General features: G+C 43.5%; 2 protein-coding genes across 2 annotated transcripts; both read right to left on the bottom strand.

Moving 5' to 3' along the window:
* Positions 1-1,486: 1,486 nt before the first annotated feature.
* Positions 1,487-2,362, bottom strand: LOC134222644 (uncharacterized). Its single transcript, XM_062701802.1, has one exon. It carries the CDS (start codon positions 2,360-2,362, stop codon positions 1,487-1,489), a length of 876 nt encoding a protein of 291 aa, XP_062557786.1.
* A 6,033-nt stretch (positions 2,363-8,395) lies between these two features.
* LOC134220756 (ORM1-like protein) lies at positions 8,396-13,353 on the bottom strand. The gene is made up of 3 exons (XM_062699861.1): positions 12,956-13,353; positions 12,735-12,886; positions 8,396-8,960 (listed from the first exon to the last, which is right to left on the bottom strand). The coding sequence occupies exons 1-3, from the start codon at positions 13,124-13,126 to the stop codon at positions 8,825-8,827; spliced, it is 459 nt and encodes a 152-aa protein (XP_062555845.1). The 5' UTR covers positions 13,127-13,353; the 3' UTR covers positions 8,396-8,824.
* Positions 13,354-14,594: the final 1,241 nt, after the last annotated feature.

The following is a 14,594-nucleotide window of genomic DNA, read 5'->3' as shown; positions in this document are numbered from 1 at the left end:
GGGTAGGTGAGTGTTAGGCACGCTTGACGTGCCGGGTGTTCCACGCCCAAACGATGCACAGGAGATGCACAGAGTGGATAAAAATGGGAGATGGGGGTATCTCAACCCCCACTGAGTGAGTGACTGAATATCAGGAGTGTGGTGCAAAAGTGGTGCAAGCGATTGGGACTGAATGTATGAGCGAGCACACAAGTCAGACTCACTTTTGCACGGTACGTGTGGTCAGAGTGACTGCTTAGGCAGTAGTGTGATCCGGCTGCCAGGGATGGATTGAGTGAAGTCTCGCTAGGCCTGGCAGGAGTATCGGGGGGCAGATACCTCTGCGGCACCTCAGAAGCAGGGGACACGAAAGTCTCGCTATGACTGGCAGGAGTGTCGGGGGGCTGATGCTTCTGCGGCACCTCAGAAATAGGAGACATGAAAGGGTCTGCCTCGTAGCTGAGGTAGGAGCGGCATAAGAGCCACCAACCTAGGGTCGCCTCCGGCTTGGTAGACAAGTGGTGCCACCCTGTTGCAGGATGGGGTGAACACCATACTTATTGAGGACTGTCTAGGCTGTGAAATGGTGGCATGGGGTACCCCCTGCAGGGTACCTTGCAGTCATTCAAGCGGCATAGGCAGGTGAGTGTTGGGGCACATGTGGTGCCAGTATGTCTTGTGCAAATGTGTTGCATGGGGAGTGTCGTAGAGTTGAGGCGCATACGTGCACTTGTGTACGTCATGGAGGGGGCGCAATGCCCAATAGTCATCCCCCCGAAGTATTGCTTAATTGCGGGCCGGGGGAATGACTGGAGAGGAAGGAGTTGGTTTTAGTGGGTCGGGAGTGGTGATCCCATCCCCACACTACCTGGGTTCGCCTCCCCAGGTGTCTGTTTGCAGATTTCCATTACCTCGTTAAAAAAAAACATAGCTCTAATCTAGGCATTGTGGATCGATGCAAAGGGGCGATTCTTGACTTGCTGCATAACAGTTTAACAGACACCGCTCCATCCTCCCGAATGCTTCGTAAATACAGACAGGAACCGTAGGCTGTAAAAGAAGCGTCAGAGAAACCATGGATCTCAATACGACACGCATCACGAGTCACAACACATCTCGGTATTTCTATTGCATTCAATTGCATCAGGGACTCTTGGAAGATCAACCATTTATTTAACAGTTCTCCTTCAATTGGCTCGTCCCATTCTAAAGAATTAGCCCACAACTGTTGCATAATTGACTTTGCCAACACGATAACAGGTGATATAAGACCCAGCGGATCGAATAGTTTTGCAATATGGGAGAGTACGCTTCGTTTTGTTACCTTCTCATCAAGTTGCACCAATTCAGGGTTCCTCCAGAACAGAAACTGATCTCTTTGTGGGTTCCAAAGAATACCCAAGGCTCGTATTGTTTCATTGTTACTAGATTCTTCGATGCGTACCAATTGTTCACGGTCCTTATAAGGAACACCTCCAAGCACTTCGTCATCATTTAAGCACCACTTTCAAATAGGAAACATTCCCTTTTTCAAAAGACTTTCGATGTCATTTCGCAGCTGTTTTGCAGATTCCAAAGTCGCTGCTCCGCTCAATACATCATCCATGTAACAATCCTCAAGTATTACCTCTGCCGCTGCGGGAAAGGTGTTTTTTTCATCTCTTGCTAGCTGAATCATGGATCTCACTGCCAGGAATGATGCAGAAGACGTCCCGTAGGTCACTGTCGACAGTTCCAGCACCTTCATCGGATCCTTTGGTTGGTCACGCCAAAATATCCTTTGATATCGTGTCTGATTAGGATCGATCTTCACTTGTCTATACATTTTCTCAATGTCGGCTGAGAATGCATAAACGTGCGTTCGGAAACGCAGAACAATGGAAAATAGATCATTCTGGATCTTGGGCCCCACCATCAGAACTTCGTTGAGTGATAACCCATTCGATTTCGCCTTTCCGTCGAATACGACACGTAGCTTTGTGCTGGTACTTGATGGTTTGAGTACAGCGTGGTGTGGAAAGTAATAGCTTCGTTGACCAGGTGGATCGTCCTCTTCACGTATCTCATGACAATGACCTAAATCTACATACTCCTTAAGGAAGTCCTGATACATACGCTTCATCTCAGGGTCATTTGATATTCGTTTCTCACTTGACAGGAACCTTTTCATAGCTAATGAACGGGAGTTCCCTAGTTGATCGATGGAGTCACGATACGCAAGCTGAACAATGAATCGGCCTTCACCATCTCGTTGATATGTTTCACAAAAATGATCTTCGATCCTTTGCTCTTCACATGTTGGCTCTTTGTCTTCTGGAAGTTCCTCTAGCTCGAAAAATCTCTGAACACTCTTCAGCAACGGATCTTCATTAGTAACACACATCACATTGACAACTTCGTAATCTGAGGCAGATTATCGGAAAGTTTCAACTGGGCTGATTTCAGGACATCAAAGAACAGCTCCGCACCAATCAATAGATCAACATCCTTGGGTTCATTAAAGCTTGGATCAGCCAAAACAATACAAGGGGGAAATTTCCATTCAAAACCATCAACAGGAACTGATGGAATTTTGCCTGTCACTCTCGATGTCATCAAACAATTAATATCACTTTCGAATCCGGAATAACCGGACGACAGTCTCAAAATCACTTGATGTCGGATTTGAGATCGCACGCCACCCACTCCTACAACAGGCATATTGGCAGGATACTTTGAAAGAGACAGCAACTTTACAGCGTATTCTGAAACCAAGTTAACTTGTGTTCCGGAATCAAGAAGAGCTCGTAGTTTGAAGATCTTTCCACCCCTTGATGCTACATTCACCAGCGCCGTCATTAACAACACCTGTTTTGCTCGCCGCTGAACACCAAAACACGCTGTTGATACATTATCCTCAGGAATAGCTGCTGACACCGTCTTCGTCATCACTGATCCACTGGAACTCTGCTGTCTAGCTTCGGGTGGAGCAACCTGCTCGTAGTGTAACATGGTATGGTGTTTCTTGGCGCACTTGGAACATGATTTATCCGATGGACATCCTCTGACCTGATGACCCTTGCGCAGACAATTAAAACACAATCCCTTTTGCTTCACTTCGAACATTCTTTCGTCGATACTCATGCTCAAAAAAGAGGAACATTTGTAGTTGCTGTGTTGACCTGTGCATATCTCACACACATTTTCCGATAGATTAGATAACGCTGGATGAGATGTTTTAGGCGCTGAGCTTGTCTTTACTACTACGGAAGGCTTGACTGCTACTCTAGATGAAGGAGTTTTGTCCACTTCACACCTCTCGAGCACTTGGCAATAGTTCCTGAGAAACTTCATGGTGTCGTCCAAGTCAGGTAGCTCACCATGATCCAACGTTTGCTCCCACTGCTTCCGTGTTTCACAATCGAGGCATAGTGACAGAAGCTTTACGACGAATAGACCGGCTGTGCCATCAACTTCCTGCTCCATGAACCGCAATCCTTCCACGTGACGATAGCAGGTATCGATGAGGACTCTCAGCTCTTTGTAGCTCTGTTTTACGATTGGACTCATCGTTAACAAACCGGTAATGTGGGTGTCGATTATCACTCTTGGGTTTTCGAACCGATCCTGCCAACAACTGCCACGCTTGCTCATAATTGTTGTTGTTGATGATCCTTGCATCGAGGATACCGGAGGCTTCACCAACCAATGCCTTGTCCAAGTATTGTAGTTTTGTGGCGTCTGAATCACCACACTTACCGACCAAGTCGTTAAAGAGTGCTTTGAGTTTTGGCCAGCCCTCGTAGCTCCCATCAAAAGTTGGGATCGGCATCTTTAATGGTTGCTGAGTCACGATGACTTGCGGTGCTCCGACAGTTCTAGGTGAAGCACGGAAGAAATCCATCAGTTGGTTCAGCTTCACTAAAGCACTCGTATGCAGCTCGTCGAACTCCTCTAGTTTACTATCTTGAGCATCCAGTTGTTCACCGGTACACGTATTCATCACCAAATCATGTCTCGTCGAATACTCCGAATAAAGCATTTCCAGTTTTGTTTCGTAGGCTTTCAGCTGCGATAGATTCGTTGTTTCGGGTTTATCAGAAGCCTCGTCTAGCTTCTGGACGATTGTTGTCAGCCTCGCTTTTACTTGACCTCGTTGGTGGATCAATTGCTTCAACTTCTCCATGGTCACTGTTTTCACTAAAGTTTACTCACAATGGACGATCACTTTTCACTGAGGGTTATCACTTTTCACACACTACGGGTACCACTGTACTTCACTTTAATGTCACTGATGGAAGATTCACATTTCACTTTACATAAACTCGTTTGACAGTCTCGTGGGGGTCATAAATATTCGCGAATGGACTGATTATGCAGTATAATATCCGGTTCGATTCGGACCAATGTTTAGTAATTATTTAATCACGAGGCAATTCGTTGCACTTACCCTTCAAGCAACACCGACTTAGACTTATCTCGTGATCGAGTCGCCGGGCAGGATGATGAAGATGCAGGTTCTGTGCACCTTGCAGTCACCAGCGGGCACGATCACAACACGATTACTGGCGACCGTGCCTATCACAGGCAGCAGCACACTGCTAGCAACTGACACTGCAGTAGGGTGGTCGGTATTGGCCATTTTTGACAAATACCGGTATTCGGTATTTGGTGGAGTCAATACCGGTAATACCGGTAAAAACCGGTATTTTTGAAAATTTCAGAAATAAAACTTGAATTTGAACATTTGGGCGAAAACAATATTTATTTATAATTGAAGTGTAAAAACCATTGCTTGTTGAGCTGGACAAAGTGAAATTTATGTAGACATTACATACTGAGTGATTGATCTACATCGGATTTTGTTGGTAATGTTGCCAGCGGCTGAGAATGCCCTTTCTGGTTCAATCGAAGTTGGACGAATGGTTTCAAGAGCGTCAAAAATCAATCTCAAATACTTGCCCTTAAGTATTTTGCTCTGCTGCAGTCTCATTACGAGTTGTTCTTTTACCGATAAACCAGAAAAATCCTTCATAGAGGTATCTTCTATGCACTGGTCGTCAGGTCGTTACCTATGCCTACTGCTCTGATGCATGAATGATTAGACGCTTCAAGATCTCGTCCACTTGCTTAATCAAAGATGGATGTCTTGAAGAAAATGCCAAAATCATGTCTGATCAGTTGCTTTTCGACAGGATAATTCAGAAAAGTCGAAAACAAATCAGTGTATTCTGATCGTCCCTTGGATTCGTTCTTTGTGAGCATCGCAATGGAGACAATTTCTGTGGCTTTACTTGATAATTGCCACGTCAGCGGAGTAGTTTCATAGCAGCTTGAACAGGTTCGAGGGCTTGAATTATTTCATTTACCGAAAACAAAAATCATAACCACATAAGATAAGTTTGGATCGCAGTTTCAAATCGATCAAAGTTTTTTGAACGGTCCCCTAAAACTCTTTGAACGTGAACGTCGTCATTGATGCTTACTTGTGCAAATGTTCATTTATACGCACATTCAATTGTTGTAAGTGTTTGTGGCACGGTGAATCGATAGTTTAACTGAAAACTATTTGTGATTTTTTATACCAACAGCAAAATTTGAAATACCGAAAATACCGGTATTTTCCGTCTCTAAAACCGGTATTTTCGATACTCATAATGGGCCAGTAATACCGGTATTACAGGTTTTGCCATTACCGGTTAGACCACCCTACACTGCAGCCACCAGCGCAGGAATCCTGGTACCAGCGACAGAATTGTGTGAGATTCCACTTTCTCAGTGAAGGACCACATCAGTTGAAGGACCACGGCAGATGCCGAACGTGCCACCAACACAAACCACTCGTATGTTCCAACCGAATAAAGAAAATTATTTAATTAACTCCAACTTGAACCGAACTGGTCAAGCGACGGACAGGTCGGAACATGTACGACAAGCGAGGGTTTGGTTGTGGCGGCCTTTGAGAAGGATAATCCAATTGCAGCAATGCTCTGTTGATGCTCACGTTCTCGATGATTCTCCGTCGTCCTGGCTGTTCTGATGCACCGCACTCGAACACTAACCACGCGTCACTCCACCCGAACGACGAATTGAACCACACACTCACTGCTTATGCACCGATCAGGAGAAGGAGAGAGAGAGAATGCTAGTCGCCAGGTTGACTAGATTGGTACTCTTCTGGTCTCGAATAAAGCCACAACCCAAGCAACACCACTTGTTTCTCAGTGAGTAACAACAACTGTGGTATGACTTACTAAAGGTCTGACTTATGCACAACGCGTCGTATTTGGAACTCCTTTGTGACACAAAAAGCGCAAGAGGTGGAGCCTATTTGCAACATCTTGCGGCTACAATGAAAATAAAAACACAAAAACCAATTGGGAATCGAACCATGGACCTTTGAGATTTGCAACCTTCTACTATAACCATCACACCAACAATTCTATTTGGAGATTTTGCTACAAGTGCACTACATAAACAACAAAGTCATTTGCAACTTCATTGTACCTTATACGGAACATGCAGAGGACTGTCAAAAATAAAATACTGCTCAGCTGAGCTCAAAGTGTTTTGCAACATATCAGAAACATTGTCGTAACAGCAATGAACCGAAGTGTTATTAATTCTGTTTTGTTTCTGATATGAAACACATCGAATTTTAAACCACCCAAGAAGTCAGATGGGTAGAATATTGCGACGCCACTTAAACGGAAATGAAACATTGTGATTTTCTGAAACTGGGAAGTGGCTTCAATGTGACTCGGTGTATTGCCAGTGTCTTCAATGCAATTTATTAAGAACAAACGCCTATTTGAAAGATGTTGCGCGTGCTGCTTGGGAACTCCGTTCTGTATTCGTTCACTTTTTATTACAAACTGATTCAAAAGAACATGAATGTACAGGTCTTATATACTACTTTCTACAGCATCGGCAACCAGTTAGCCCATTTTGGCCACGCTGCTCAATGGATTCGTTTTGATGACTGAACGCGTTCATCGCGTACAATGCTTAAACATGGTTTTCCGGCGAAACTGATACGGCTGATTCGTATAACGTTGGACGGATCGAAATCAATTGTAAGGGTTGCGGATGAAATATCGACGTCATTTGTTACCTTAGATGGATTAAAGCAGGGTGATGCACTCTCGAACCTACTGTTCAATATAGCGCTCGAGGGAGCGATTAGGAGAGCTGGTGTGCAAAAAATCAGTACCATTATCACAAAATCGCATATGCTCCTGGGATTTGCGGACGATATCTATATTATCGGAATTGATCGCCGTGGAAGAGGCTTTAGCGCCTTTTAAGAGAGAGACAGCGAGGATTGGAGTCACGATCAATACCAGCAAAACGAAGTACATGGTCGCTGGCAATCAACGTGGGTTCATTCATTAGTGGTGGTGGTAGCGAAATAGTGCTGGATGGTGAAAAATTTGAAGTGGTAGAAGAATTTGTGTATCTTGGAACATTAGTGACGTGCGATAATGATTTTACCCGCGAGGTGAAAAGGCGTATTGCAGCTGCAAATAGGGCTTATTACGGACTTCGTAACCAGCTTAAGTCCCGTAGTCTGCAAACGAAAACAAAACTCGCGCTGTATACTATTCTGATTCTTCCGGTCGCTTTATACGGCCATGAGACATGGACGTTAAAGGAGGCTGATCGGAGAGCTCTCGGAGTGTTTGAGCGTAAGGTGCTGCGGACAATACTCGGCGGTAAACAGGAGAACGGTATCTGGCGGCGTCGCATGAATCACGAATTGATTTCTTCTTCTTATTGGCATTACATCCCCACACTGGGACAGAGCCGCCTCGCAGCTTAGTGTTCATTAAGCACTTCCACAGTTATTAACTGCGAGGTTTCTAAGCCAGGTTACCATTTTTGCATTCGTATATCATGAGGCTAGCACGATGATACTTTTATGCCCAGGGAAGTAGAGACAATTTCCAATCCGAAAATTGCCTAGACCGGCACCGGGAATCGAACCCAGCCACCCTCAGCATGGTCTTGCTTTGCAGCCGCGCGTCTTACCGCACGGCTAAGGAGGGCCCACAAAAAATCACGAATTGTACCAGGTGTATAAAGGGCTGGATATTATTAGGCTTATACAACACGGCAGACTACGGTGGGCTGGTCACGTTGTTCGTATGCCGGAAGAACGTCAAGCGAAGATAATATTTAGTAGAGAACCCGGAAGAGGCCGCAGGCTTCGTGGAATGCCACGTACACGATGGCTTTTTGCAGTTGAAGAGGACCTGAGGGCGCTCAATGTTCAGGGCGACTGGAAGCGATTGGCCCAGGATCGAGTCCAGTGGAGAAGGATACTCCATTCAGCGTAGGTTCATTGAAGAGCTGTAGCCCATCAAGTATCAAGTAAGTATACGGCCGATCAGTCCTTTAAGAAAGTTTCTAACGAAATAAAAGAATACAGTGGAGATATTTTTCCATATATTTATTTACCATTCCAAGGATAAGGTACATCTCAGTCCGATGGTACACAGCTCGTAATAAGTCTTTCACATCTAACAAAGGTCAACCCCAAACCAAACGACATCAATCAGATAAAATCACATTATCAATAACCATAATCGGTTTATGTTGAGTTCTACACCAGGCCACAAAATAGCGAGCCCCCTGGTCTAATTCTAAGCCACCCCAAACAGATCCTTCTTGTGAGAAACATTCCGTATAGATAAAATCTAGTTAGTTTACACTTGTATAGTTTAGTTGTAGGTAATATGCGATATATAGTTATGGTATAACTACTTCCAGCTCCCAGTATCGGTTACTTCAGATATCTCACAGGTGTGGTGATGCTTTCAGCTATTTATTGTTTAACTTGGCGCGTTGGAAAACCCGCCTCCGCTCAGTACTTGTTGATCCCGAACAGTCGAACTCCGTGGAACTGTGGTAGCTTCGGAACCAGCACTACAAACAGTGAGATGAAGTTTGCGATGAAGTGATCGATGTCATTCCGAGTGTACATGCACGTCAACAGGAACCTGTGAAGGGTAAAAATACAATTTGAAAGATCTTGTTCACTGGCCTCATAATTAATTATTCATAGCAAGATCGACCTGGGTAACTTTTAGTGGCAACAGTCACAACAGCATCTGTTCTCCATGTTAGGTCCACCGAAAATTAAGGGGGAATGGTCCTTTTAGTCCAATGACAACAGTCGATCAAAGGGTACAGTAGTTTCAACAAAACGTTACACTTCGTCACCGTCTTGTCAACCTGTTGACGTAAAATAAGCTTGCTGACGAGGGTCAAGCCAAGGTAGTGCCATTGAGGATGATTTTACAGTCCCCAGGCGGAACATGTTTAGGGGATTTAGAGTAGGGTAGGGTGACCTGGGTCTTCGCCACGTTGATACAGATCTTCCAGCTGGTGAGGTACTCTGTCAGGGCATCCAGGCCTCGTTGAAGTTTTGTCACTAGCGCTCTGATAACTCTACCTTGGTAGACGATGGAGGCAGGGTTGCCACATATACAGATTTTTCTGTATTTTGCAGATTTTTGAGGTACGGTTGCGACCAAGAATCTGTATATACAGATATACAGATTTTTGGAAAATTTAGAGATTTTACAGATTTCTTGAGGATATTAGTACCAAAAAATATTTCGAATTACTTTTATGCTATCGAATTACTTTTATTCTATCTAAAATGATCTTTGAAAGGTCATTTTGAGCTTAGTTAAATTCCAATTTAAAAATACGGAACATGTGGTCTCTGGAAGGTTTTGTACTTAATTGGCAATTTAACAATGATTTTGAAATTCGATCAGATTACGTTCCGGAAAATGTTTAAATTATATTTTAACTTATATTACTAAGAGTAAAATCAGCAGTGATTCAAATCGTTCGGGGCTGTCAGTTTGAATATGAATCTGAATCATGCACTTTCCCAAGCAGTGGCTCAAGATTCATTTTTTATAACAGTCGAGATTCAAAAGCTTAAAACTGTTATACCGCTCAGTTCTATTTTCTGCAGATTTGAACCACGAATGAATCACGAGATTCAAATATTTTTCAATTGTTTTAGTTTAGCGTCATTTTATGTACGGATCAATCCACTTTGCATTTACCGCGCCTTCCTCAGCAGCAACATAATCATTTCATTTAATGGAAAAACAATCAAACATGAATAGAACACTGCTGGGGAAGCCTGTGAGTTTGTTCTATTTTGGCTCATATTCAAACTAGAATAGTATTTGAAAATTTGCAACCAAACTGAATCACTGTTGATTTCACTCTAAATAATCAGGTCTAACTTTCATTGCTCATATCTGAAATACTTTGAAACAGTTAATCAGTGCTTCTTTTGAGTGTGGCTGAATATTAGTCCAATCACATTGTTGCTTATATTCCTTTATTTGTAATCCCTGGAAACAAATATGCAAAACAATTGCTGAATTATGACAAGTCTGACTTGTAGTTCTGTATAGTGTTTCCGGACTTTATTTTTTCAAAACTGACTTTATTAAAGACGATTTTGATTTGGTTCAGATGGATACAGATGTGCAATACAGATTTTTTGACTTGAGATACAGATATAAAGATTTTCTGAGGCAAAAATACAGATTTAAATGTGGCAACCCTGGATGGAGGTGCCGTCTGCGAACAGAGACAGAATGCCGCCCTCTGGAGGTTCTGGAATGTAGGAGGCGAACAGATTAAACAGAAGGATACTGCCCTGGGGACGCCTGCGACGAGGTCTTGCGCATTGGATCTTGCTCCGCTGATTGAGACCCGGAATGACCTTGTCGACAGATAATTGTTGATTATTTTCACCAGGTAGCTGGGAAGATTGTAGCGTTGTAGTTCGTACACCAGGCCATCACGTCAAATGCCTTCTCGACATCGAGTAAGGCCATGGCAGATGTCTAAGGACGTTGGTAACTCGGGTCAGTTGACGCACGGTGGACCAACCGTGTCGGAAACCAAACTGTTCCTCGAGCAAGATGTTGTGGTGTTTAGTAGACTCAAGTAACCGGCTGTAAAACGCCTTTTCAAACAGCTTGGATAACCCTGAGAGCAGGCTGACGGGGCGATAACTTTTCGGAGAGGAAGGATCCTTCACAGGTTTCCGGATGGGGATGACTTTGGCTGACTTCCAGGACGATGGGAAGTAGCTGAGACGAAGAAACTAATTAAAGATCAACGAAAGGTGCTCGAAGAATGGAGCACTCATATGTTTGAGTTCGAGATTCAGGACGCTGTCGAAGCCTGGGGCCTTCATGTTTTTCGATTATTTGATAAGTATATGCCGCTGATATGAAGGAATACGTGCGCTAGAGGAAGACAGAATGATAAAGAAGCTTGGTTCAGCTATGTGATACTTGGTCTAGTTCTGGAACAGACAGTCTGTTGGTAATTGTTCTTGCGATAGCACGCAATCCATATTGTTGTCGGATGGTAATTTTGATTACCAGCCGAATGGTAGATAAGCGTCACGACAGCCGCCAATTTGCCAGCTGAAATCTCCAACTCCTCCAAGAAGTTGTAGAAAATAAGATGGATGTTGTTAGCATGCTCGTTAATGGCTGCTTCTCCTCGGCGAGAAGAGTTATTAAGCAAAGCCTTAGAGCCATTGCCGTCTAATCGGATCAAAGGTGGAATGAGTCGAGGCTTGGATTTTAGAATTTTGGTCAATTTCCAGAACGGCTTAGCACAGTCTGGGAGAACGCGGATCTTATTGGAAAAATCACTATTTCTGAGTGGACCTCATTCTGGCCTGGATTACGTTTGTCAAGCGATTGCAACGGGTTTTGAGTACAGGCAGCCCAGTACGTTGGTACTGTCTACGAACCACGTTGCGAAGACGAATGAGAACTTTGGTGAGGGTGTTGATGGTTAGGGTGTTGCTTGCCTAACTAGCCGTTGGAACATGCTGCTCTCTGGTCACCGAGATTGCCTCTTCGATGGCGCACAGCTGGTGGTCGATACTTTCTGGCGTCTCCGGACGCACCTCGTAGTCGATGGTGGTGTCAACGCACTGCTGGAACCGCTGCCAGTTCACTCGATGGTAGTTCCTTCTGGAGAGTTGGTGACGATTATGATCGACGAACCGATTTCGGCCACCACCGGATAGTGATCCGAGCTGACCTCCTGGTACACGATCGGTTGTGACATGCGATTAAGAGCCAAATTAAGAGAGCCTTTTTTGCTCTAATGCACGAGAGTGCGTAATTGAAATAATGGCTCCCATCGAACAGCTTTGCTAAACCGGAACATCTGCATCGAGAGATCCCGATAGCCAAATATTTAAATTTTTAACCCTTTGGCTTTCGATGGCGATCTCGCCTACTCAGAATTGGATTTTCCTAACAGTGCCTCCAAGCTGCTAACAAAATGATCAGAGAAGCTACGATGGCGATTTCAACCATCAATCAATCACTTTAGTAGTTTTTTTTTTTATCCAGGGTTGAATTTCATTGGCCCAACTAAATCCAAATTGCCGACAGACCCATTAATTATATTGAATTATAGATTAAAGAAATCATAAAGAAAATATGCAATTATTTGATGATTTTGAACCTGGCTCTGCCTCTGCCTCTAATCAATATGAGCGGATAAGATTCATGAATAAAGAACTTTCAGTGATTTAATGATCCTTATTATAAAGAAGTAGATTGGAATTAAACCGAACTGTGCCACAGACCGAGTAGGAAAATGGATAATAGTCAATATACAGTAAAGTATTTGGACATCGTTTTGAAATGCCACGCACGATATTATTATACCCTCATCCCACTGTAAAAGCGAATACTTACAACACAATCGGCGCTGCCGTCAGGAACTTCCGGGTAGCAGTGAACTGTTCGCCATGGTTGATCTGCTCCCAGTGAGTATACTTTCGCGAATCTCCAGTATCGATGCTCATCCACGGTGCACCCTTTATCGAGTGCAAGAAGTAAAGATGAGCCTACAACAACAAAATGTTCGTGATAAGATAACTCACACGCAATCAAATAAATGAAATTCTGTTGCTCACCAGATTGTGCGTAATATTCGTAATCGTCCATGCGTAAGGAATATCAATGAATGGTACCGCCAGGATGACGATATGGAAAAGGATGATGCCAAGAATGTAAGCCAACCACAGTCCCCGGGAGTCCATCCAGGAGCTGTTCGGGTTGGGTTCACCGTGTCCTCCGGCCAGCATGGCTATCTGTCCTGTGCTCTAATTGCACTGATAACACTTGTATATGAAAAAAATCACAGAATTTCTGCTAACGTCGATGACCTGCAGCAACGTTCTGGCGATTGACGTTCTTGTTTTGTTTTGATTATGACATGCTATACATATACATAATCATACAGGTAGCGGATACGATATGATATGCTATTCAATCCCATTCGAATGGTTCGAAAACAACTGGCGGAGTGATAGGTTGTTTTTATTTTTAGTGAACTCCGATGGAACCAATACAGGCACACTACTTGTTCTTTCTCTGTGAGCTTCAGTGAGAACTAATGCGTTGAGCTCGTTGAAACGGATATTCCATGTCTGATGAGACAATTTATGCTACTGGCGAACTATTTAGTAGAGCTAGCATAGTGCATATTTATATTTAATTTCGGCTGAGTATACATTTATGATTTATATGTAAATTCTAATATCGACCTTCAAACTTAGATGAACATTTTCATGATAGAATTATAGACATAATAGATTTGAAATAAAAAATAACCGACGCAGTTTACATTCACTCAGCAATGCACATTGGCAATAAACTTTGAACGTGTTCGACGTAAGCATACAAGCATATGGAGACGCATGGTGCGCTGATTCATTAACACCTTGCGATGGGAGATTGATTTTGTTTTGCATAGTAGGAAATATTTTTTGATGAAACATTCCTTACATTCGCTTACAACTCTGAAGTTGAGGTAATAATTTAAAGCTCATTACTTGTACTTTGTTATGCGTATGAGATTGTGTGCCACAATTTGCTCGTTGGCAAGTTGCATTTAAATCAAATAATTACTAAAAAATTCAATAAAACTGTTATAACTTTTTAAAATTTCAAGCTTTTAAGTCGCAATAGCCACCAAACGGTGTATTTCAATATTATCTAAAACTTTCTAGAACAATGGGGGAAAATGACACTTTTTGGCCAAGGTCACCTGCCATTGCAACGTAGGTACCTCATTTACCGTTGTCAACGTAGCTCAGAAGCGACCATATTGATAAACATAACTCTGCATCTGAGCAGCGGATGGCAATTTAATCGTTTCGAACGGAGAAATCGACGCAGCCAAAGAAGCGGACAAGCGCACTTACTTTCGGCGACGGGCTGGTCTCAAAAGGAGAGACCCGCACGTTACTTAGGTTAGATGTAAGTGAATTTTTGGTGAATTAAAGGAGTCTGATTTGAACCTCTACACGAGTAGTTCATTCATTTATTTAGTCTACATCTAAACAGATAACACTGAATCAACAATTTGACGCCGTTCGATGCTGCATCTCTCCATCCTCGAATACGCCCCACGCTCGCCAAGTCGTTTTGCACCTGGTCTGCCCATCTCGCTCGCCGCGCTCTACGTCGTCTCGTACCTGCCGGATAGGAAGCGAACACCATCTTTGCAGGGTTGCTGTCCGACATTCTTGTAACATGTTCTGCCCATCA

Source organism: Armigeres subalbatus, chromosome 3 (assembly GCF_024139115.2).
Source record: "Armigeres subalbatus isolate Guangzhou_Male chromosome 3, GZ_Asu_2, whole genome shotgun sequence".
NCBI classification, from domain to species: domain Eukaryota; kingdom Metazoa; phylum Arthropoda; class Insecta; order Diptera; family Culicidae; genus Armigeres; species Armigeres subalbatus.
This window is presented reverse-complemented; position numbering and strand designations above follow the sequence as displayed.